At 35.1% G+C, this 27,125-nt stretch overlaps 1 protein-coding gene across 1 annotated transcript in view; it reads right to left on the bottom strand.

Annotated features, from left to right (window-relative positions):
* Window positions 1–701: 701 nt before the first annotated feature.
* The window catches only part of KIF21A (kinesin family member 21A), a 171,524-nt gene continuing 145,100 nt past the window's right edge, over window positions 702–27,125 (bottom strand). The window contains 7 exon segments of the mRNA XM_020973700.2: window positions 702–1,891; window positions 4,701–4,900; window positions 8,894–9,064; window positions 18,809–18,926; window positions 21,492–21,656; window positions 22,561–22,741; window positions 25,196–25,332. Of these exon segments, the coding sequence (XP_020829359.1) occupies window positions 1,798–1,891; window positions 4,701–4,900; window positions 8,894–9,064; window positions 18,809–18,926; window positions 21,492–21,656; window positions 22,561–22,741; window positions 25,196–25,332 (1,066 nt within the window). The 3' untranslated portion in view covers window positions 702–1,797.

The raw sequence follows: 27,125 nt of genomic DNA, 5'->3' as shown, positions 1-27,125 counted from the left end.
TGGGTTTTTTTGGCAAGGCAACGGGGTTAAGTGACTTACCCAGGGTCACACAGGTAGTAAGTGTTATATGTCTGAGGCCAGATTTGAATCAGGCCCTCCTGACTCTAAGGCCAGTGCTCTATCCACTGCACCACCTAGCTGTCCCTTATCTCTTTATTTTTAAACCAGTATCAATGGTTTTGATAACTGTTGTTTCATGATGTAGTTTGAGGCCTAGCAGTGCTATTTCCCCTTTATCTTTCCTTCTTTTCATTGTTTCCTTTGATAGTATAGAGGTTATATTTCTCCAAATGAATTTTGTTATTTTATTTACTTCTGTAAAGTATCCCTTTGGTAATTTGATATGGCATTAAAAGTATAAATTAACTCATGCATTGCTTAATAAATCGATATGCTCAGAAACTCAAACCTTTGTTTCCTGACTTCAAATTTAACTCATCATATCAGGAATAGAAGTGTTGTTTTGGTTACTATTTTCAAAGCTAGAGGTGGAAAGGGGAAGATAGGCATGAAAGAATAGAATGGTGTCATCTACATGGAATAAAAATGGCTGGAAAGCAGCATCTTGATAGATTTGGGTCAGACCAGTTAGGGAGAACTCAATCAGAATATATATAGCATGCCAGGGACTGGGGAACAGTCCAGAGACAGGAATATGGCATGAAGATACACAGTGGAACATCTTAAATAAAGACAAAAAATTTCACACGGGTAGGTTTATTTAAGCTCTGCCCAAGCTTTCACTTACAAGAATATTTTCAGCAAAACAAACAACAAAACAAGGAAAAAGCATTTTTAAAATGTTGACTTACATAAAAATTTAAATCGACAGCATTTACAAATTAAGATTCTAAGGCTTTGGATAAATTATACATCCTTTTTCATTATCCATTCTATAACATTTAAATATTCATACAGGCACAATGGAAAGTAATCTTTCTTTACACTTTACCTATTTACAAAGCTTTTCCCACTGCAGATATGTTTCTTACTGTAACTGCCAAGGTTTAAAAACATAGTATATTTAAAATGTAATTAGCAGAATACATAAAAATTAGATAAGAAGGAAGAACATTTTGTTGTTAAACAAAATGAAATTAAGAGGTGATAACAGAAACAATTCATAGGAAAATAGATTAATATATTCTGTTAGATTCTAACAGTTCTAACAGAACATAAAAATGTTTCTCATCACAGAAGATATGAACAGCACTAAAGAACAAAATGCAGCAACCTAATAGTATTTCAATCCTGAGCACAGAGGATAATACAGCCACACAACTTTGGTCAACAAGGGGAAAGGCTAACATCAACAGAAATTATTTAGTGGTCTTAGTTAATACATTAAGGTGGACTGCATTTCAAGAAACATCATAGATATCAGGGGCTATGCTTAAAACAGTTAAGTGTTTTGCACTATATTCCAGTTTCAAATCCTATATCATGACTGTTATGAAAGGAAATACAGATCAAAGAATTTTCAAAATTCTTTTTTATATAGAGGTATAAATATTAAGCCACAACTGAAGTGAGACTCAAGCATTTTAATCCATAATAGGGTATATATATTTGCGTGTGTGTGTGTGTGTGTGTGTGTGTGTGTGTGTGTGTGTGTTTTAGATTAAGCATAGGGTATGTGGAATTGTATGAAGTGGATACAATTTATATTTAGCAATTTAGTTGCGATGTGTTTCCAGTTTATTTCATTCAGCAATGCTTGCCTAGTATAGGACAGAGTATAGAGAGTACATAGAATTTTATCACAGTTTTCCATTTAATGACTATCTAAATTTGTGTTTAGTTACTGGTAACATCTTCATTGCAGTCTCCTATGTCAGAAATCTGACCATCTTGCAAACTGCATGCCTTCCAAATCCTCACAGTATGATCACTGAGAAATAAAATATAAAAAAATAAATATATGCATACAGTAAAGTTAGGTAAAGAAAGACTATTAAATTCTTGTGAATTTTTATCAGCTATTGGTCAATACTTCAGAGATACAGGATTTCATCTGATGACCAGCCTGCTTAAATGTCTTCATATGTGTGTGTATACACATACACACACACACACACACACACACACACACACAAGTAACATCAGATGTAGGACAGTTGACATAACTTGCACTCCACTGGCATGGTCCTGGAAATCTGAAAGTTATCTCCACAGCTATATTCCCCTAATTGACCTGTTCAAAAAAGGCCAGCTAGGTGGCACAATGTATAGAGCTCCAGCCTTGGAGTCAGGAAGACCTGAGTTCAAATCTGGCCTCAGACACTTTACACTTAACTAGCTGTGTGACCCTGGGCAAGTCACTTAACCCCAACTGCCTCACCAAAAAGAAAAAAAAGAAAAAAGAAAAAAAAAGATCTAAGTGAAGTTATTGTTGGAAGACATCAGAAATTTGGCAAAAGATGAATTCAAATCAATTTAGGGTCTTATAAAAAGTCTTACAACAATATCATTATTGTGTTTAAGTGTCTAGCTTGTGCTAGGAATTGGGATAAAAACACCAAAATGAAACAATTCTTGCCCTCAAGGAGATTATCTTCTTAGTGGGGAAAGTGGTGGATAGAGAGGATAAATTATCCAAAAAATAAGCATATTAAAAATCAAGCAAAGATGGGTTCATATTTGCATTAAATGGCACAACTACACAGGCCAACCAGGAGCCCACTGAGAAATGGAACTAAACATTAACATAAAACCTACCAAGTGCCCTAGGAAAAGGAAAGTTTGAAATAGAAAATTTGGCTATATTCTTAAAGGAGAGATGCTGTGAACACCTAAGACAAGTTATTAAATAGACATAATCATTATTGTGGGGTATTGCTCTTCCATCAGTCTTCAGTATGCCCCTTTTGTATAAATCTTATGATGACATTAAAAATTAGTTGACAGTCTTGTCAGGAGACTGTAAGCAAATGCTAGCAGAACTACTAATAATGTTGTTTCATAGAATTTTAGGAAGACATCATTAGTACTTATCCAATCTTATTTTTATCTAGATCTGATCTATCTATATAGAAAGCCCAATGTAGTCAAATGATTTGCCTGTGGTCACATAGGTAAGTAAAGGAAACTATGGACTTCAGTTTTCGTACCCCAGTATGAAGTTTAGTGCTCTCATTACCACAGCATACTGCCCAGTCTTATTTATAGTTCCTGTAATATATTAACAAATGAGAATTTTGATGTTTACTGGAATTGGTAGCCACGTCCAATTCGTGATCTGAAATAAGAGTATCTGTTTGTAAGGATGAGAATCTAATCATGGCAACCACAGCAATTTGAATCCCCCATCTATCTAGATCTAACAATTTTTAAGTTTATTTTTACTTTTATGCCTATCATTTCCTATCTTCCTTCATAAGATTTTAATATCAAATAGCTGCCAAATACTGCAAAATAGGTTAAGCTCAGTTCTGCACAAGTTCTTAATAATCTTAGAAACCAAAGTCAAAAATAGAGTTCAGATGAAGATAGTTAGCAGCAAAATGCCAAACAGATTTGGTTACTTTAGTACACTGAGGTGAACCAACAAAAAAGATGGGAGAAAAAGGTAGAGGAACATGAAGGTTTTGAAGAAGGAACAAAAATCAGCACTGTTGGCAAAGATGAGTAGTACAAAGGAAGAAGACAGGAATGATGGGAGGAAGTTAGTTCATAGGAGAAGGATGAGTAGAACAAATTCTCATACATAGCAGCTATCCAACAGAAAGACCTAAGTCATGGCTAAAGTTATTTCTGAATTCAGCACATCAAAAAAATCATCAAAGCATTGGCTAGACTCCTATATAAGTAAATATATTAGTGAATTAGCCCCTGAATTCTCTAGTGTAGTCTCTTGCAAAGTGCATAAAGGTCGAAGAGAGCTGTCACATAATGTGAGGATGTGCTGGTAACAAATGTTCATGACAAATCTTACTCCACTCAATTCATTCCATCTATTAATAATTGATAATAATTAGTCATTGACAAGTAGAATGTTACATTGGATACAGAAATCTCCTTAGAATCAAGAAGATTTGGATTCATATCCTACCTCTAACCCATACAAGCTGTGTCACTTTACCCTATCAAAACTGCAGCAACTCTAAGAATATAAGTTACACATCAGTTGCTACGTTGGTGAAGGGAGTTTCATGACCAGAAGTTCTCTACATGTCTGGAACCAATAATAATACATTAATAACAATACAATTATATAATTGAGTATAATACTCATTTCCAAATCACTTACTAAAATCTTGTGTTATTTTATACTATAAGGTAATGAGGAAGACCTACTACTATTCTTGTTTCAAATGTAAGGAAGCAGGCAAAGAAGGATTAAGTGATTTGTCAAAGTATATGTGACTAGTGACAATTTATATAAAGGGTCATGATCTTCTGTGAGAAAATGGCTTTAAAAATTAGTAATTTCTGAATCATTTTTAATTACCAAGAAACAAAATTGATGATTAAAAAAATATTAAAATTCAAATGTTAAACAGAAAAATGATATGCACTATTTCAATTTAATGTGAGAAAGAAAATGTATCCCCCCAAGCATAAATGAGATATCATAAAGAAATCTTTATGAGTATATATCTACTTCTATATCTATATCTATATCTAGATCTAGATCTATATAAAAATGTGAAGATTAGACATAAATAGTACAAAGAAAACCATATATGAAACAGACTTACTCAGCTGCAGTAAAAATCTGGGTAGTATTGACACAAATGGCATTTATGGGACTATCATGACCCTTCATCTCTCCAACTGGCACAAATGTATCCACATTCCATAGTTTCAAAATGCCCCCTCTGCAGCCACTGAGCAGAATGGGATGGCCTGGAACCATGCCCAAGGCACACACCCAATCCTTGTGTGCATTTGGAACTTGCTGAGGAAGAAAGGAGAGACCAGAATATAAATGGAAGACTTTCCAACCCTTCTCTTCTCATATTAAAATGGATGTAAATAACTAAAACAGAGTAGCCCAAACGTGTCTAAACTTTTTGTAGAAATAATTCATGGTTTAAAGAATAAAAAGAAAACCATATCTTTTGTAATTTATTTTCCAAAGATGAGGTAAGACAATGAGCTTTGTCCATAAACATGGGATTATAGCTATAATGGGATAATGAAACCACCTATTCAAAGACTTCAGAGGTCATCTAGTCCAATTTCCTCATTTTACCAGTGAAGAAAATGAGGCCCAGAGAAGTTAAGTGATGTAACAGAGGTCACAGAGATAGTGAGGTAGGTTCTGAACTCAGGTCCTCTGGTGCCAGAGATCTGGCTTTCCTTGTTCTTTTAAGTTGGAGAGCTAACCACATATGTGTATTTACACGTATGTACATGTATACACACACATACACATGTCCTTGTTTATAGGCAGCAAATACTGTTTTTTGTTAGCAAGTACCTTTCATTCTATTAGCAACTCCCTTTTACTCTACCAAAATATATTATGGCATTATCTACTATAAATGACTATATTCCCCTTTGAATGATTTTATAATAATCCAATACCAAACTTTTTCCTGTGGTGCTGAAAACAGTAATAGGAAATAAATTCTTATAGAAAAGAATTCTTAATTAACTATTAAATTTTGAAGAAATAATTCTTTTGAAACACAATCACTAATCCTATGTTAAATACAATTATTTAATTTGTGATCATAGATTTTAGAGTTGGAAGGGCTGTCACTGATATTACAGAAATGTAGACTCTCAGAGTTGGAAGTGACCTCAGAGATCATATCTGAGCAAGAATGCCTTCTATAACACCACTGACAAGTGGTTATCCAGTCTACACACAAAAACTTCCATTTGGGAGTTCATTAACTCCCAAGGCAGTCTACTTAACCTTTAGGCAATTATAAAGGTTAAGAGATATTACATACATAGAGCTTAAATTCGTTTCTTTTCAACTTTAACCCACTGCTCCTAGTTCTACCCTGAGCCAAGCAAAACATTTAAACTTATCTTCCATAAGACGTGCCCTCAAATATCTGAAGACAAATATTTCCCCAGTTAAGTCCTCACTTTTCCAAGCTAAAAGCCCCAGTTCAATTAATCAGTGAGTTAACAAGCATTTATTAATCATCTACCTGCCAGGTACCAATACTTCAAACGATATTCACATGGTATTGTTACCAGCCCTCTCACAATCTTGAACATCTCTTTAGACACACCTCAGTTTGTCAATGTCTTCTTTAAAACGCAGCATCCAAAACTAAACACAATACAGAAGGGTCTAATTTGGAGAAAGGACAGTAGAACTATAATTTCTTTTATTTTGAATGATGGAACTTTATTAAGGTGGTACTGCATAGTGGATAGAGGCCTGGCTGTAGATTAAGAAGACCTGGGTTCAAATTATGTCTCTGAAACATCCTAGCAACGTGATTTGGTAGTCACTGCATATCGTTTAAGATCAAGTTACTTCCAAGCAATGCTCTAAGACTCTTGAGTTACAGTTGCCATCTATATCAATGGGAGGATGTTTCTTCATTGGGAGTTACTGCTAATGTAAAAGATGTAGACAAAAAATAAAATTTAAGAGATCATGTTACATTATCTTCTGCACCCTCTAGTTGTATAAATGATGTTTTCTGAGTATGGGATTTTCTACTCCTATACATTGATATTCATTTTATTCAGCCTACTAGCTAAGCCTACTTACAAAGATATCTTTGGATTATCGTTCTGTAGTCTAATGTGCTGCTTTTCTTCCTAGTTCTGTGTCATTTTCAAATTAACTAGTCCTAAATCTCTTCATTTTACATATGAATAGGATGGTTCTCAGAGAAGTGCAGTGTCTTAACAAAAGTCACATAGAATTCCTTTTCTACTACAGCTACAACTAGCTTATTTCCTCATGTTTCTGGCAATGCATTCATTCAATCTTTATGAGCTAGAACATCAAAGATTCATTTGTCTAGATAAACAAGAGCCAGTATGGTAGAGTGGAAATAGTGCTAGACTTTGTGTCAAAGAACCTCAGTTCAAATCCTGGCTCTGTAAATAATCTTGGGCAACTCTTCATAAAAATCTCTCTCGGCATCAATTTCCTCAACTGTAAAATGAAGAGGTTGGAACAGATGATTATGCAAATGACACAAAAATAGAAGGGAAAGCTACCCTGTTGGATAACAGAATCATGATCCAAAAATATCTTGTGGGATAAAAATTATGGGCTGAATGTTAAAAGGTAAGACTTGATGGAGATAAATGTGAAGTACTACACTTGGGTTAAAAAAAATATCCACAGCAGATGGTGTGCTATACAGCAACTTGTGTGAAAAAGATCTGGGGGGTTTAATGGATGAAAATAATAACGAGGTAACATTTATATAGTGCTTACTATGTGCCAGGCACTATGCTAAATTCTTTACAATTAATATCTTTTGGTTCTCACAACAAACCAGAGAGGTAGGTGCTATTACTATCCACATTTTGCAGATGTTAAGTGACTTGCCCAGGGTCACACAGCTAGTAAGTATCTGAGGCCACATTTGAACTCAGGTCTTGCCAACTCCAGGCCCAGTGCTCCACCCACTGTACCCTCTAGCTGTTTCAATATGAGTGAATATCTGACATGATAATTGGTGATCTATTTTGCTTGGAACTTTTTAAGTTAGATGGGAGAAAATATTAAGTTTTGGGGTCTTTGGACCCATATGATTAAGCTTATATGTGACTTACATTTATACAGCATTTTTTTCTATTTATATAGCACCTTATAGTTACTAAATATTTTACATATATTATCTCATTTTATCCTCATGAAAACAAAAAAGGTAGTGTAATCATTATTCCTATTTTGCAGATGAAGAGGGCTGAGGATCAGAGATTAAGTAGTCTTGCCAGAATCTAGTGAGTCAGGATCCAAACCTAGGACTTTATCAAGTCCAGTGCTCTTTCTGCTACATCAGGAGTTTTTACTTCTTTGTGTTACAGATCCCTTTGTGTTACAGATGAAACCTATGGCCCTCTTCTCAGAAAAAATATTTTTAAATGCATAAAATAAAATACTATGATTACCAAGGAGACTAATTATATTGAAATGCAGTTATCAAAATATTAAAAAAAAAACTTCATGGATCCCAGGTTATCTTATCCCTATGCTACAACATGGTGCTAAGCTGGGCATGACTAAGGCCAGTCACCTACTAGTATAGGTTAGATATTGGAACTAAATGAGACACTCATTGGTCACTCAACATTAACCATAGATTTACGTAGCTATAGCACAAGAAAGATATTCAACATGGATATGCACTGAAGATACCCCCAGTTGATTTAGCTGAAAGAAACTCCCTTGCCCAAGTTGCCAATTGTTTTCTATCAGCCAAGACAATGCCTGAAACTCCTACTGCAGTTAACTTAGCTAACCAGGAAATGATGCCCACCACCTGAGTCCCATAAGCTAATATGTTTCAAGGATGTTTCCATTATCTTTAAAGTAAAAACCAACCTAATGGGTGGAGTGGTTAGGTCCTAACCATTAGGATATTGTTTAAACCACAGCTTACTGTTCTTAGGTTATTATTGCCAACTTAATATATGTACTTCAATATACCAAATCTTTCTAATTTTGTAAATTCCCTTAGTATCTTATAGATGTAAGATGCAGCCATTATTCTATACCTCAGAATGTTAAATTCATATTTATATGAGGGAATTCAGAGCTCTGCAGCACTGCTATAAATTTCACACTTTCTTTTAACTGAATATTTTGCCTAATTGGAATAAAAACCTTGTTATAATAAGCCCTGATTAAGGGGATCCTTAAGAGATATTTATGTAGAAATTGTGCACAGAAGTTGTAGGGAACAAGCAATAGTTTTTAGTGTAGCTTTCACAGCATTCAAAGATCTTATATTACCTGAAGAAGGTCTTTTTGAGACAAATCCCATTTCTTTATTCCATTATCTCTGGATCCACTGAAAAGATTGTCTCCTTGTATAGTAAGGGCTTCAATGCCATCATAATGAGGGGGCTCAAAATTGTGAGTTGGACTTACAGTTCCAAGAGCCCCTTCAGTTACATCAAACATCTAAAACAACAGAAAGAAAAGGGTTGAGCACGTCTAATGTTAAATAACAATTGTTTTCCTTTGAAATAGATGATGATTTCATTGATATAGGGAATTTCCAGTGAGGGAACGTTTGTCAGCAATGTTATCTACTATACTCTTTAGTCTTAGCAGGTTTCTGACTTGAAGGCTGTCTTTACACTATGTTTCTACTCTAAAATAAAGACGCTGCCATAAAATGGTTAGCACAAAGAAACTTAACATGCAGAATAGTACAAATAAACTTGAGCTCTAGTTTTTAGGCAATCTTTTGGGGAAAAAATGTTTTAAATTTTTTATTATGAATTTAAACTTTGCAAAATACAATAAAAAGGAATTTTATATGCAATGGTGAACTTTTATTATGTACAGTTTGCCTTTTTCTATCATGTATAATTTTTTGTACTTTTTATTTTTTTTTATAATTCAAATTTAACACTGGTTTCAAATCTGCTCTGGATGTCTGTGTTCCTGTCTGAACTTCCTCTTTTTTTTTTTTCTGTTTACTGATGTTCTTTATTTCCCTTTTGAAAATTTTTCATTTTCCTTCCAACTCCCTCCTCACCAAGAAAAATAACAGCCTCTCTGCAGAACAAATGAGAACAGCTGTGTTCTGTTGTCTGTGCCTGAAAATGTACTTTCCTTTCTAGACCTTTAGTTCATAGCCTTTCTGCCTTTTGATTTCTCACGTCTTGGTGAGAATCATGATTTATCATCTGTTTTCTGGAGTTCTGACTAGTCACTGCATTGGTCCTTGCTAAGTCTGTCATAGTTACAATTTCATTCTTAAATGTTTATAAACAACTACAGTGTTGTAGTTTTCACATAAATTATTCTGCTCACTTCACTTGGCATACAAATTACCCCCATGTTTCTCTATATTTTTCTCTTTTGTCATTTCTTATGGCATATAAAATCAAATACTTTGTATTTCTGTTCAGCTATTTCCCAACTGATGAACACTCATTTTGTTCTACTTCTTTGCTAAAACCAAAAGTGTTGTTATAAATATATTTGTACATAAGAGTCCTTTCATTTTTTGTTGATATCTTTGGAGCACATGCTTAATAGTAACATCAAGAAGTCAAAGAGAATACATTTTAGTGACTTCTTGCCAATAAATTATTCAGAATGGTCGGACAATTTCACAGCTACATGAGTATGCCAGTCCTCTCAAAGCCCTTCTGACAATTGACATTTTCCATTTCTTGTCATTTTAAACAATCTGATGGGGTGATGTATAACTTAAGGGTTGTTTCAGTTTACACCTCCTTATTATTATTTATTTGGAACATTTTTTCCCTGTGGTTGTTAATAGCTTCCCTTTCTTCTTGTTTGTACTCTTTGATCACTTATCTGTTCTTGTTTTTCTCTGCTTCCAACTTCTATGGGAAAAGGTTATAGAAGGAGCAGGAGAAGTTAAAAAAAAACAAACCCCCAAAACTGAATACAGAAAAGGAAACCACGTAGCTAAGTTAGAGAGGTTTGGACTAGTAAAACAGACCAGAATTTGGAGAGGAGAAATTTGGCAAAATTTGGGAGCAACTGAGGAAAATCTGAAGAAGAATCTTCAGGTCAAGATACTGGTCCAGATTCTATTTCTGGGTTAAAAGAGAACCAGGATCATGGACAATTAAGGAGGATCAATGAGGATTAGTGAGTAGAACTGGAAGAAATATACTCAAGAAAAGAGGTTGATGAGCAAGACAAGCAAAGTTAAGTAAGAAATAAGTGGAACAATTAGAGGGTTAAGTATAGTGAATTTTCAGTCATCAAGCTTTTATTAAGCACCTACCATGCGCTAGGTTCTGTGCTAAGCACTGGAAATTGGTGGATGGAACAGAATGGTGCGACAGGAAGTTGGAAATAGGCTGAAGGAGAGGTGACTATGACCATGGCTGTGGTGTCGTTGAGATAAAGAAAGTAATTTGAGTGCAGTTGGCAAGTTATTAAATTGGCAATAATTAGCTGTAAAAGTTTTAACCAGGTGCTTAGGCTTGAGGTATGTAGTTTAAAGAATTAAGGCTGAAAATAACATCAACAAAGAAGAACAGAGGAAGCTGTGCAGTCACTTGCATTTGAATGTGTATTTGGTATTTCTGCCTCAGCCTAGCGACTGTTATCTGTGTTCCAAGTTGTAAACTGATCTTCCTCCTTGAGAAGGTAAAAGGTTGTAAGGAAGAATTAATGTTGATTCATGGGAAAATTTGGAATAAATCATTAAATCATACTAACTATATTTCCTTTTTTTGACAGTGTTATTAAACAAGCTGATGAGGGCAATACTGTGGATGTGGTTTACCCAGATTTTAGCAAAGCTTCAGATAAAATAACTTATTTATTCTTGTGAAAAATACGAAGAGATATGGATGAAATGATAATAAAATCAGATAGATTTAGAACTGGTTGGTTGTTCAGCCTCAAAGAGTAGGTGTTAATGGTTAAATGTCAGTGTGGCATAAGGTCTCCAGTAGACTACTTCAGTGTTCTAGGCTTGTCCCTATGCTGTTAATGTTTTTATCAATGTCTAATAACAATGACTTGATAAAGACATAGATAATATGCTTATCAAATCTGCAAATGATAGAAAGTTGCAAGGTATAGCTAAGAAAGCCAGGACAGAAAAGGATTGTTGCAATCTGATCTTTGCAGTCAAGGGTAGTCGTTGGCAAACTATGGTCTTGAGGGCCAAATCCAGCTTGCCACCTGCTTTTGTATGGCCTGTAAGCTAAGAATGATTTTTATATTTAAAAATGAAAATTATTTTAATACAATTTTTAACACAATTATTTTAAAATGTAAAAATCATTCTTAACTTAAAGGACTTTTATTTATTTATTTATGTTTCATGGAAGAGAGAGTGCATTTATTTCATTTGTTCCTAGAGGGCAGAATTGGGAACAACAGGCAGAAGTTTAAAGGAGGTAAATTAAGGTTTTCTGTCAGGAAAAAAATTTCCTAATAACAGAGCTGTTCAAATGTAAAACTAAGGGTTTCCCTCCTTTCAAGGTCTTTAAGAAAAAGCTAGACAATCAGTTATGGTATAATGGGTGTTCCTTTCACTTATGAATTAGATTAGATTGCCACTGAGGCCTGTTCCAATACTCAAATTCTCTATACATCATGGATATTAAGACTTTTATGGGCTGCAAGGGCTGTTACCTGTTTCTTCAATAATTCTGACTGCATCAATTTTGTTTGCACAAGCTTTCCACTTTTATGTAATCAAAATTGTCCACTTTACCTACAACCTTCTCTATCTACAGAATTCAGCCCCTATGCATAAGCTGCGAAAGGCCTCTCTTTTCTTATTTAAAATGTGACTCTTTTTTGTTTAAAATTACCTTTTACATCTAGGTCTTATATGACCCTGGACAAGTCATTTAATCCCATTTGCCTCAGTTTCCTCATCTGTAAAATAAGCTGGAGAAGGAAATGGCAAACCACGCCAGTATCTTCACTAAGAAAACCCCAAGTGGGGTCACAAAGAGTTGGACACACTGTGAACAACTTGTACCCAATTGGAGGTTATTATTGAACACAGATAATATGGAATGTTGCAGTAAGTTAATTTCTGCCAGAGCGTTTTCTAGTACTCCCAGAAATTTTTGTCAAATAATGAGACAACAGTTGGGGGGTCCATGGACTTATTTGAATACTATGCTACTTAATATGTTCATTTATTTTTGGGTCTTTATTTCACATATTTTGGCTGTGACATTACTGGGTGTTTTCAGTTTAGGATTTCTTTAAGGGTAGTAGTAAGTAGTAAAAATTTTTTGTGTATTTTTACTTTGTTCTCTAATTCTATTATGCTAGGCAGTTTTCTTTTATGATTAAAAAAAAAAACGTGGTTTTCAGGAAGTTTGATGGTTTTTCTATTATCTTTCCTTGACTCATTTTTCAGATCAGCTGATAATGATAATTTCAGATTCAGTGATCTCTGAATTGGTTTCTAATATTTTCTGTTCATTCGTAGAGACATTAAAGTCCGATTGCTCCATTCTATTTTTTTTTTTCTCAAGGATTCCATCACTTGGGTCAGATTTTCTGCCTTCTGTACTAAGTTATTTATTATTTATTCTCCATCCATTTTTCTTCCTTCCACAGGTCTTATTTCAATTCCACTTTCTTTTATTTTATTTCCTTCAGCCACTATTTGAGTTTTCCCTCTTTGTAGTTAGCTTTTTTTCATTATGTCTAGTATTTTCTTCTTTTTGCTCATATATCCAGACTCAGTTCCTAATTTGGAACTTTGTACCAAGGTCGGCTTATTTCCCTCTTCCCCTTTTCAAAGGGCTGGCCAGGCCCACTTTGGTCTTGACTTTTAATTCTTGGGTTCCTGCTGCTGTCTTCTAATCCTTGATTTATTTGCATACGGACATTGACAGGCTTCAGTTTCAAGAGTCTGGGTTCTGATTCAAGTTCCTGGTCCCTCTTTTGCATCTTTGGTCAGAATGCTGCTTCAGGCGTCAAACCTACTTAGCTGAAGTCACACTGGGTAGTCACCTCTTCCAGCGCCTATAGCTTCAATGAAGGAATTTATGATTGTTTCTTTTTTGGGATTTCTTGTGACCATTACAGTATTCAACTAGTGTCCTTTTTAGATCTTTGCTGGAATATATGTGGGAGAGCAAGGTTCACTTACAACTTTTCACATCACTACCTTAACTGTATTTCACCACTTTTCATATGTCATATGCCTTACTATCCAAAGAATTCTAAAGAAAACTATCTATAATTTATCATTATGTCTGAGTAAACAAATGTGGACATATTCAGCAACAGTAATTTTATATATTGGAAATTACTTAACTGTTACCAAAGTCCATTTTAATGCCAAGATTATTTTTTAGGAGGATCAGCAATATTTCCAGTATCATAGGAACAAGAATCTGGAACTTCATTATAAAAGGTCTTAAAGAACTTTTGGAAAACAAGAAATGAGAAAGAGAGACATAGTTTTTTACACACAGGGAATGCTTAATAAATGTTTGTTGAAATGAATTAAAAGGGAAGGCTCCTCTGTCACTTCCTCTCATGCCATGAAATTTTAACTTGGTACTACAGTACTAACCAGTCAAAGATGAATATAGGATTGAAAACTGGAAAGATAAGAGAATCACGGTAGGGACTTTAATTCTCATCTAGGCCAACTTCTTTATTTTTTTCTGAATTATGCTCCTGATTACATTTGTGAATCCCTTCAAAAGAAAGAATTAGATCTCATATCCTTTAATATCTATCACACTGCCTAACATGGTGCCTTACGTAGCATTTGCTCAATAGGAAACACTGATATTAGTTCTCTTCCTCTTGATCATTCTGCAACATTTGATACTAATGATCATACCTTCCCCACTCCTTCCTCTTGTTTTCTTGATACAATATACTTTTGTGGTTCATCTTTGTCTTTTTGTTCTCCCAATCTGAGTGATTTCTTTTTCTTTTTTTAAAAATTTGTTAATTAATTTTTAGTTTTTAACAACGACTTCCATAAGCTTTTGAGTTTTAAATTTTCTCCTCATCTCTTCCTGCCTCCCTCCCCAAGACAGTGTGCAATCTGATATAGGCTCTACATATACATTCCTATTAAACATATTTTCACATTAGTCATGTTGGATAGAAGAATTAGAACCAATAGGAGGAACCACAAGAAAGAGGAAACAAAACAGAAGGGGGAAAAAAAGAGCAAATAGTATAATTCAATCTGCATTCAAGCTCCATAGTTCTTTCTCTGGATGTGGACAGCATTTTCCATCATGAGGCTTTCAGAGATGTGTTAGATCCTTGCATTGCTGAGAAAAGCTAACTCTATCAACGTTAGTCTTCACACAACATGGCTGTTACTGTGTACAATGTTCTCCTGGTTCTGTTCACTTCACTCAGCATCAGTCCATACCAGTCTTTCCAGGTTTTTCTGAGTCCACTTGCTCACCATTTCTTATAGCACAATAGTATTCTGTTAGGAGCCAACATGCCGGAGTGAAAAAAGTAGTCGCTGTCACCTTCCCCTATCAACCTCTGAAAACCCAGAAAATATCACCCCAGAAAAAAACCCTGGAACAGCTGAACTAGAAAAAAGACGTGGAACAGCAGTACAGCGGCCCAGCAAATGGGCCTCCCAATGCCTCAGCAAAAATAAGGGAAGGAGCATTACAAAGGGCCCCAAGCACATAAGCACCCTGCAGCATTCATCTGAAAGGAGCTGAAGAAAGCAACTTAGGGGTCTTCCTAAAGTCCCAGCCTTGCTGATTCCAACCCAACACTAGGTAAGCTGTCAGAACCCTACAACCTCCAACTGTCAACCAGGAGGAGATCCTGAAGCCCAGGTGGTAGAGCAGGCAAACACCAACACCTGGACCTCAGAGTGCCCCAGTGAGTGTGGGGAACCAGTGGAAACCAGCTCAGAAAATCACCAGGTGCCTCGGCTTTCTACCACAAAGGAATCTCCCAGTGCATTAGCAGAAATGGGGGAGGCAGCACTGCAAAGGGCCCCAGGCAGATAAACACCCTGCACCACCCATCTAAAAGGAACTGAAGAAAGCTAAAGGAAAGGAAAAGCAGGCAACCTAGAATTGCCTGAAGGTTCCAGCCTTGCTGATTCCAGCCCAAGACTAGGTAAGCTGTCAGAACCCTACAGCCTCCAATTGCCAACATAAATGGCCCCAGCACACAAAGCCAGTGACCAAGACCTAGGCTCCCAAAACAAGAAGCTTGGGTCAGTGCCCTCTGTTCCCTAGCAGGACAGCTCAATCTCTTTAAAGGCCAGGGAATAAAGAAGCACCATGAGTAAAAAGAAACATACCATAGATTCATATTATGAGAAGAGTGAAGATCAAGACAGAAATTCTGAAGAGGATAACATTGTCAACAAACCCACAGCTGCAACATCAAAAGGGAATATGAACTGGTCTGAAGCCCAAAAAGCCTTCTTAGAAGAGCTCAAGAAGGATTTTAAAAGTCTAATGAGAGAGGTAGAAGAGTCCTTCAAAAATACAATTGGCCAATTGGAAAAAAAGTACACTGAAGAAAACAAATCCCTTAAAAATACAATTGGCCAATTGGAAAGGAAGTACAAAAACTAACAGAAGAAAACAATCTGTTAAAAACTAGAATTGGAAAAATGGAAGGTAATGACTCAGTCAAACAGAAACAAAAAAATGAAAAAATAGATGAAAACATAAAATACCTCATCGGTAAAACAACTGACCTGGAAAATAGATTCAGGAGAGACAATTTAAAAATTATTGGACTACCTGAAAATCATGATGAAAAAAGAGCCTGGACAGTATCTTTTGGGAAATCACAAAGGAAAACTGCCCCGAAGTCCTAGAACCAGAAGGTAAAATAACCATAGAAAGAATACACCGCTCACCACCTGAAAGAGATCCCAAATTGAACACCAAGAAATATAATAGCAAAATTCCAAAATTACCAGATGAAAGAGAAGGTGCTGCAAGCAGCCAGAAAGAAACAATTTAAATATCATGGAACCACAGTCAGGATTACACAGGACCTTGCAGCTTCTACATTAAAAGACCACAGGGCATGGAACATGATATTCCATAAGGCAAAGGAGCTTGGATTGCAGCCAAGAATCAACTACCCTGCAAAAATGAGCATGATTTTTCAAGGGAGGAGATGGATATTCAACAAAATAGGAGACTTCCAAACCTTCCTGGTAAGAAGACCAGAGCTCAACAAAAAATCTAATCTTCAAGTACAAGATTCAAGAAAGACATAAAAAGGTAAATGAGACAGAAAGATACAATATGTTATTAATAAGGGTGGATTGTTTACATCCCTACAAGGGAAGATGACACTTGCAGCTCTTGAGAACTGTATTGTTATTTCACCATGTTAAAGGAGTATACATAAAGGAGGTGGATATTAGTTGACTTTGATGTAATAATAAAAGAAATCTAATCAAATGGGTTAAATGGATCCAAATAAGTGGATTAGTCTGATCTTAGAAAAGGTACTGAGAAAGGAGGAGGCAGGCAAGAGTAAATTATATGACAGGAAAAGACACAAAATCCTATTACAGAGAGGGAAAGAAGGGAGGGTGGTGAGCATTGTTTGAACCCTACTCTCATCAAATTTGGCTCAAGAAGGAAATAACATAATCAGTTAGGTATAGAAATCCAACTTGCCCTATAGGCAGTAGGAGGGAAAAGGGGAAAGAAAAGGGAGCGGGGATAGAAGGGAGGGAAGAAGCAGTAAGGGTAACGGGAAGAAAAGGGAAAGGGATAATAGGAGGGAAGAGAGACTGAAGGAGGCGGTGGTCAAAAGCAAAACACTAGTGAGGGTGGGAAAGGAGAAGGCAGAAAGAAAAGCACAAACAGGGAAAAAAAGGATGGAGAAAAAGACACAGATAGTAATCATAACTGTGAATGTGAATGGGATGAACTCTCCCATAAAACGGAATTGAGTAGCAGAACGGATTAAAAACCATAATACTACAACATGATGCAAAATGCTAATCCACATCCAAAGAAAGAACTGTGGAAGGTGAATTGCTATTTTTTTTTCTCTTCTGTTGAGTTTTGTTTCCTCTTTCTAATGGTTCCTCCTATTGGTTTTAATTTTTACTTACAACTCCACTAATGTGAAAATATGTTTAATAGGAATGTAAATGTATAGCCTATATCAGATTGTGTGCCGTCTTGGGGAGGAAGGGGAGAAAAAATTTTAAACTCAAAAGCATATGGAAGTGAGTATTGATAAATCAAAATAAATTAATAAAATAAATTTTTAAAGAAATGTATTCCATTACATTCACATAGCACAACTTGTTCAGCCATTCCCCAACTGATAGGTGTCCCCTCAATTTCCAATTCTTTGCCAACACAGAAAGAGCTGCTATAAATATTTTTGTACATGTAGGTCCTTTTCCCATTTGTATGATCTCTGTGGAATACAGCCCTAGAAGTGCTATTGCTGGGTCAAAGGGTATGCACATTTTTATAGCCCTTTGGACATATTTCCAAATTGCTCTCCAAAATGGTTAGATCAGTTCACAACTCCACCAACAATGCATTAGTATTCCAATTTTCCCACATCTTCTCCAACATTCATCATTTTCCTGTTTTGTCATGTTAGCCAATCTGATAGGTGTGATGTGGTACCCAACTTCTTTATTTTATAGATGAGGAAACTAAGGCCCAGAGACATTGGGACTTATATAAGGTCACATAATAAGCAGCAAAGGTAGAATCTGAAATTCAGTCTTCTGACTCAAAGGCCAATGCTGTTTTCACTACTGTGCTATTAAGAACAATATATAAATATCTGATGAATGAATTAATGAATGAAACAAACAGGAACCCTGCACTCTGAACTGGGAAGTGCAGTGCTGAATTGAACTACACACTTTATTATCTATTATTTAATTTTAAAAGGCATAATCAATAAAATGGGAAAAGGTTGGTTGTGAGGAAAGAGCTTTGTAAACCTTTAAAGATTACAGAAATTCAAGTTATTATCATCTAAAATTCTGGTGGGCTTTGCAGTTTTAGTGATCTGAACAGTTCCCACTGAGTTCTGGGACCTATCAACGCTAAAAAGTTATGTCAGAGAATTGCACAGAAAGCAATGAAATCTGGGTCTTTTATAGTTGTCACATTTGGGCAATATTCTGGGCATGGGAAGAAAGATGTGAACTTTTTAAATGTCTCAACCAAAAAAATAGAAAAGGACAAAAATTATCTTATAAGTACACACCTTAATGTAATGATCTTTGGAACCAGTGATGATCAAATCCTGCCCATTAGAAATCTGATCTACAGTAAGGCACATAACAGGGCCCTGGTGACCAGTTAATTTTCCTGTAGAGTGAAACCTGAAAGAGAGAAAGAAAGAATGGTAATTTGGGTATATTCAAGAACCTCAAAGTTCTGTAGAACTTCAGAGATCATCTTGTCCATTTAAATAAAAAATTCTAAAACATATCTGATAAGTGGTCAGAGCAATTTTCAGCATAAAAAATCTAAATGTGCTTTGATAATGATTTTCATTAATTTTTTCCCCTAAATTAAACAGGTAGACCTCTCTGATAATTCCTGCTTCTGGTTCTAAACCTCAATGACACCCTATATATTTGAATACACAAATGTTATTATTTAAAGGGGGAGATAGAAAAAAATGAAGTCCAAAGCTCACCAATTCCAATGTTAATTAATTATTCCAATTACTATAAGAAATTTAGTGGAATGAGTACAGGAATTGGGTTCAAATCCTGGGTTTTGCTGATTCCTACTCTGGAGAAGTAATCTAAAAACTCTTGGCCTCAGTTTCTTCATCTGTAAAATAAGGGGCTGTTGATGATCTTTTAACTCTAAATGGTATTGGTAAAAAAAAAATATCTAAGGACTAAAACAATCTGATCTTAAGTCTAACAAAGTAACCCTATAGCTCTAACTCTACCCAAATACTCTAACTTAATAAAACGCTGAGTTGCTAAAACATGATGGAAATTTTTCTGTTAAAAAAAAAATATATATATGTGTATGTGTGTATCTATCTATCTATCTATCTATCTATCTATCTATATATATATATATCTGATACTACAACTATTTGTATTTTGGGCTTAAGTTGAAGCAATTATATCATGTGATTGGTAACTACATAATCAGTAACATTATGGAAAAATCTGTCATTCTGAGTCAGATGCAATAAATATGAATGTATAAGACATGGCTAACCTGGATGAAGACTATGAAGAGACTGAAAAGATAGGAAAATGATTAATTATTATACTGGAGAAAGAACTAGCCCGGGAATATTAGAACTGGGTTCTAGTCTTAATTTTGCCAATAATTAGCTGTATGGCCTTGGACAAGACAGAGTGTGGACTAAGTGATTCCTAAGTTTTCGCTAATTCTAATCATTTGTGAGATAATCACAGACAACTGGTTTTTTTTTGAAGGTTCTAAAGTCAAATGTCTTTAGGTCCAAGAATACTAAAACACTTTTCTTTCTATATAAAGGGATCAGGGTACAAAGATGCCATAAGCTTAAGGATGTCAGACTTTCCTTACTACTTGTTTCTCAAATAATTAGACAACATGAGTTCAGAAAAGTCTATTTTTGAGCATGAGATAAAATACACAGTGTATTTAAAAGGTTATCTAACGTGTTGGCAAACTTTTCTGTCTTATATATAGTTTCCTCATGACCTGTGACCTCTTACTTCAAAACAAAAACTTTAGGTGCTCTTCCTGATCTACTCCATTTCACAAACTTCTAAAAAGAGTTTATGTTTTATGTGGCATTTGGTGACATAGTTACTTCATAATTATTTACTAATGGTAATAGACTCTATTTAAGATGCAGAAGTGGTGCATGTTATTACTCCAACTTTGCCTCTATTAGATTGTAATATCACACTACCATGAATATGACTATCTTTTAACATAAAAATCCAAGTGCCCACTCTCAAGAATGAAATCCTGGAAACACAAGAGAAATCATTCTTTTTTTTTTTTTGGCTAGGCAATGGGGTTAAGTGACTTGCCCAGGGTCACACAGCTAGTAAGGCCAGATGTGAACTCAGGTCCTCCTGAATCCAGGGCCGGTGCTCTATCCACTGCGCCACCTAGCTGCCCCAAGAGAAATAATTCTTAAGGAGGAAAAGGGAGAGTTGTATAAATAAACTGATATATATACACAGGAGCCATAATGACCCACTTGGATTTTTAACAAATATACACATAAAATAAAGGCAAGATCAGGTTACAGAAGATGAATATAAAATTATGAAATGGACTTAAAAGATGATCAAGAGGGTAAGAGCAGGTGCTAACAGCTATAATAAGAACATCAGTCTCTGGAGGCTACATATTACAATAAACTCCAAGACAGTGTTTCTGAATTAATTACCTATAAAACTAAAGGTGTTAGAAAGAATGAGAAAAGAAAACCACTTGTGACAACATAATCAGGCTCTGGGGAGTTTGGTTACCTAGTGGGCTTTCACTGTTAACATTCATTTGTGCTCCCTTCTGTTGCATATGTCCTTGAGAAAGTCTGATGCATGCTATAAAATAGCTAGGTGATGATAATTATTCTACCACAAAACAAATGACAGCTGAATCCTTGGCAATGCCTTCTCAATTATCCTATATCTCTTAAATGGGCATTTGTTAGTGGATTTGAGACCTTGGCAGTTAGCAGCTGCAAAACATCTAGCAACATTTGCAATCAAAAGACCTTGGTTAGAATCTGAGCTCAGCTGCTTCTTGGGCTCTCTGAGATTCAGTTTCTTTGTCTGTGGCAGGGTGTTAATATTAGTACTACTCTACAACACAAGGTTGTTGTGAGAAGCAAATGAAATAATGTTGCACTTTGCAACTTCACATACAACATACACAAAAGCTATTATCATCTTTATTTAATTATATACCTCTTCAAGTCCCACATTCTCACTGCATTTCCAGAAGCTGCATAAAGAAAAGTGCCAGTTGGGTTGAGGGCAATTTGATTGATCTGATTCTCTCCAGAAGAAATAGTTACTGTACGGTTAGTACTTGTACAGCAGGCATCACCAGGCATAACTTGACCTGAAGACCTTAACAGAGATGAAGAAAATTATACTGTATGTGTCTGTTATAGGACTTCTGAAATTCAGTAGAAACACAAACTAGACATTTGTTCTTCTAAAATTTTTGTTCTGAATTTGAATTATTTTAAGATAATGGCAGGAGTCATAAACTAAGTAACTGTCTAATTTAGCAGATACAAACATTAAAAAAAGCCTAGGTAGATTTACAACCTCTTAGAAGAGGGGGACAAATTGTATGATCCTTGAGGAAGAAGTAGTAACATCTTAGAAAATGAGGTGAGAGACCTTACATAACTTGTTTACTGCTGAACTGATCCATTCTTCTTGAATAATATAAAGTCCTTGTTTTCATGAAATTTGTTAGACTAATATATGAAGGATTAGTGATTTCATGACCATATAAGGAACTCTCACTGTGGGAGCTCATTCTACCAACTCAGATTGAAATCTGTCTATGATTAGGTAGATAAGTTCTAGGAATTTGTCTGAGTGTGGCACATTGAGCTTAAGTGATTTGCCCAAAGTCGAAGAACTAGTAAGAGTCAGAGGCAGGATATGAACCCAGAATTTCTTGACTTTGAGCTGAGTACTCTGTTCACTACAATGCATTGCCTTCATTGTGCTTATATCAAAGTAGATTCTTAATCTTAAAAAAAATATCCACACAAATGAATATTTTATATCAATAAATATCTCTTAAGTTCCTAATATAATGCTATGTGGCCTTAGCCAATGAGCAGATTTATCAATGACTAATATTTTGAAAATATTATGTTATTATTCCTTGACTTTACCTTGGGGTATTATGACAAGAAAACCTGAAATGTACACAATCTTGTTCTAAATTATTAAAAATTAATATAGATATTAGAAAGGGGAAAAAAGATTTATATTGCCTTCTTTTACTTACGTCAATGTTCGAATACACTTTGCTGAGTCTCTGATGTCCCAAACTTTAATGTAAGATGTTGAAACAGTGAAGACCAAACTGGTGTAATTACAATATTTCACAGACACAACATTATTAGGATGACCACCCACTGACATTATCTCTTGCCCAGTTACTAGATTCCATACTTTACAGGTACGATCTTAAAAAAAAAAATTAAGAAGAGGCATATAATAAAATACATAAACATATTCATGTCTGGAAGTATTTTAACTGACACAATGAAATAAATAAATATTTAACTTAAAATAATACATCAGCTAGCAGTAAAGGCACATGCCTATCACCCCGTTAATGGGGATGATAAGACTGATAGATGGCTTGAGGTCAGGAGATTTGAGCTGCAATGTGCTAAGCAAATCAAATGTCCACACTAAGTCTGGCCTTCAAAATGGTGAGCCCCTTAGAGTTGGTGTACGCCAGTTTGTTAAAGGAGAGGTAAACCAGCCCAGGGAAGAAATGGAGGGTCAAAACTCCAGTACTTATCATCAGTGGGATCAGGCCCATGAGTGGCTGTTGCATTTCCAGCCTGGGTGGGATAGAGGCCCGTCTTAAAACAAAAACAATAAAAACAAACCAAATGGTATATTATGACAAGAGAGAATCCATTTCTTCATAACCTGTTTTCTTCACAACTGTCTCATAATAACCTTAATTCTCCAGCCCAAATCTGAGATTAGGACTACATAAACCTGCTAGTGGCAAGTATCTTTTAGTCTATAAAGCTGATGACAAAGGTATAATATAGACAGACATCCTATTCCAACAGGATCCTGGAGATGTGTATCAAACTACATTACTCTCAAGAAGCAAACCAATAATGCCTAAGCAAGTATTACAAAACTTTTATGAATTACTCTATGAGAGTAATTATGATGAATTACTCTCAGAGTTCCATCAGCAGTCCTATTTTTGTCCTCAGAGATAATAACTGTTTCCATTTATTCGAAGGCGACTGACCTCAGCTCCGGTAGAAAATACAGGGTTACATATATTCAGGCCCAAAAAATGTGTAAAACTAACTTAGACTATTTTATGTAATATTCTCCATAACATACATTTGCTTATTTCCATAAGTTCAATGTACAATAATAAATGCTAAAATTGTTGTCTCCTAAAATCCTCCTAAAAAATTATATTTCAAGTAATTGATGTTAGGCTGTCCTCTGTCAGGATATTTCCCTACCTTTTTCCTAAACTCACAAGGTAGATGAAAGCCCCTAAGAACCCCTTACTTGCCTTCTAGATTAGGCAAGGTAATCAATCACTTGTTGATATCATTTTTAATCAGGAAAACACAACTGTTTCAATTACAATCTTTTGAGTTGCTCAAAGGATCATAGATTTATGAGGTACTAGACTAGACATCATTGAGTCTACTCTCTCATTTTATAGGTGAGAAAATTGAGGCCTAGACAGTTTAAATGCAAGGCCACATAGCTAATAACTGACAGAGCCAGGCTGAACTCAGGTCTTAAGATTCCAAATCTTGTGGGATTTTTTTTTTTGTTTTTTACATTAAAACACACTGCCTCCATGATTATTCTAGCAAACTAAGCCATAATGCTTTACTGTAATGTGACTTAACTTCTGACTACTTGAGTACATTTAGGAAGAATGAGTCCATGATTTCTGGCTTTGACCAGTGGCTGTCCTCCTGGATTTGCTACAACCTGACGTGTCCTCCTGATCTGAAGTTTATGTCTTCACATACCAGTTCTGGATGTAGCTCTGATGTAATTTTGAAGGTTCTAGATTCATCTGTCTGGGCATGTAAAACTTGGATAAGATTATTCTGGATTAAGGGATTTCAAATTTCTTCGAACAGTTTATCTGGTAGTATAGAATATAAACAAATTATTTAAAAAACTAGCTATAATGATGTGTGTTTGTGTGTGTTTTTAAACATCAAACACCAGAGTTATAGAACAAAACTTATTATATTTGAATAACCACTTACTATGAAAATAAAGTCAATTTCACTCATTTGAAATTATGCCTCCATTAAAGTCCTCTCTAATTTCCTCCATAACTGGAGATTAGACATTAGAGACAAACCCATTGTGTGGAAGTGACCTTGGGCCCTAGAAAGCTATGCTAATGGAACAAATGTCTTGGCAGGTCCTATAATACTGGAACTACTCTGAATATGGGCTCAGTGATAGACCACATATCATTTAAGGACCAGCCCAGTTAAGTTTCAAGAGATTTATTACCAGGGGACTAAATATGATGTGATGCACATTTTTGTTGACACTAACTCATGATTACTGTCTAGTAAGGTGCAGTACAATTGTTATATGCATAGTAGAAGAAGAACACCACCAATGAAATAAGGGATGTTTGCAGTAAGTATAAAATTGTTAAATCTATTATTAAGATCAAGGAGATTAAAGTGTTCTGCAACTTTAACTTATTGCTGGCTCAATGTTTGGCTTTTCACTCCATTATTCATACAATGGGAATTGTTTCTTGCTATCTTTATCTCTACGATACTGAAATTTGAGCTGGATTCTCTCTAAGATTGTTCCCATGTCTACGATTCTATAAATCTAGGATTTCATTAAGTTTATGTTAATATTTTAACTATACTTACCTTTTGATCCAGTGAACAGAAGATCATCAGTGGAATCTATACATAGCACAGCTTTTGTATGCCCTTCAGCAATGTGAATGCACTGAAGTGGAGAAGATTTGATATTCTTCAAAGCAGGAAATGGGTTGATTATTCCCCTGAGGGAAAAAGAGGGATATGGTTGCAAATAACTATTACATGTTGTTATATCCTAATTCATTTTTTAACCCTTGATTTTCAGAAGTCTTAAGTAAAAACATTATTTGAATGAAAGACAGAGACCACACAACATAAAGACAGGAAATATATAACTCTGGAAATCTAATAGGAATATAACTGCTATAAGTAAAACATATTACAAATTAGATTTTTAAAAAGCAACTGCATGATGACAGGGAAGATCTACATAAAGAGGAATTTATAAATTTTTTAAAAACCTCATGGGGTGATACAAATTCAGTATTGGTCAATAACATCATGAGGCTGCCAAAAAAAAAAAGCTAAGATAATATTAACTTACATTAGTAGAAATAAAGGTTACAGGATGGTAGACATAATTCCACTATACTGTACCTTCTTCACATCAAATTTGAAGTATCGTAATCAGCTCTGGGTATTACATTCTAAGGTGAATGCTGACAAAAAAGGACATCTTTATAGGTGAGGAATCAGAAGGGAGGGGTCTGGAAACCATAATATTGGAGAAAGGAACTAGGGATATTTACCTTGGAGAAAAGAAGATTTAGGAAAGACATGGTAGATGTTTTCAAATATATGAAGGAATGTCATTATCAATCAGGAACTAAACTGTTCTAACTCAAAACAGTAGAATTAAATCCAGGGGATGGAAGTTACAAGTAGGTAGATATTGTCTGATAAGAAAATGTCTTTGAAGAAATGAGCTTTACTACTTTATTAGAAGTATTTAAGCAAAGGATACTTCCGTGAAAGGGAGGATATAATAAAGGAGATACTTTCAATAATTGGAAGGTTGCAACTTTAGAACTAGAAAGGGGCATTAGATCAGAGGTCCTTGACTTTTTTTTAATGCTATGAATCCCTTCGGCAGTCTACAGAAAAATAAAGTCCCTTTTTCATAATAATATTTTCAAATACATAAAGTAAAATACATAGGATTACAAAGGAAATCAATTATATTGAAATATAATTATCAAAGTATTAAAGCTCATGAACCTGAGTTTATGAAACACTAATCTTTAATGTTACAGATGAAGAAACTAAGGGCCAGAGAGGTAAAATGACTTGCTAACATCAAGCAAGTAATAAATAGCAGAGAAGTCTTGAACCCAGGACTTGTCCCTCCAAAACCAGAACTTTCCCCACTATATCATGTTGCCTTTCAAGAAGATTGTAAGACTGTTAATATGCCATTTATATCTAAGACCCAATGATTCTAAATTCTTAGTACAGTCTCTACAACAAAAAAAAATTATTCAAAGTATAACATTTATTCAAGTGTCTTGAGGACTAAGAAAAGTACAAAGTAAGGACTGGATGAGATAATCTGAGGCAGAAGAAACAGGTACTTTAATCATTTGGTTTGGGGAGGCAGAAAAAGTAAAGGAGAGCATATAATATAACGATGCATGGAAGGCTCATGGAAAAATCTTGGAATGAATATTTCTTCTTTAATATTCACAAACTAGGTTTGTATCATATTGATGATAAACTCAAATATGTATTAGAAAAAAATGGGTGACAATCACAAGGAGAACAGTGGAATTTAACACATATACAAATGACTATAATGCAAAATAATACCTGATAAGTGAGGTATGAATAAAGTTCTGCTAACATGGAAAAGGAAAGTCATTAATTACAGGAAGAGATGGCATTTAGAGTGACCTTTAAAGGATGACTAGAGATTTAGCAACCAATGAGGGGTAGGGCCAAAAATGTAGATATAAGAAACAGAGCAAAGGCATTGAGG

This window comes from Phascolarctos cinereus, unplaced genomic scaffold (assembly GCF_003287225.1).
Source record: "Phascolarctos cinereus isolate Bilbo 61053 unplaced genomic scaffold, phaCin_HiC Scaffold_1;HRSCAF=81, whole genome shotgun sequence".
Lineage (NCBI taxonomy): Eukaryota > Metazoa > Chordata > Mammalia > Diprotodontia > Phascolarctidae > Phascolarctos > Phascolarctos cinereus.
Note: the sequence above shows the minus strand (reverse complement) of the source record. Positions and strands in the feature narration are given on the sequence as shown.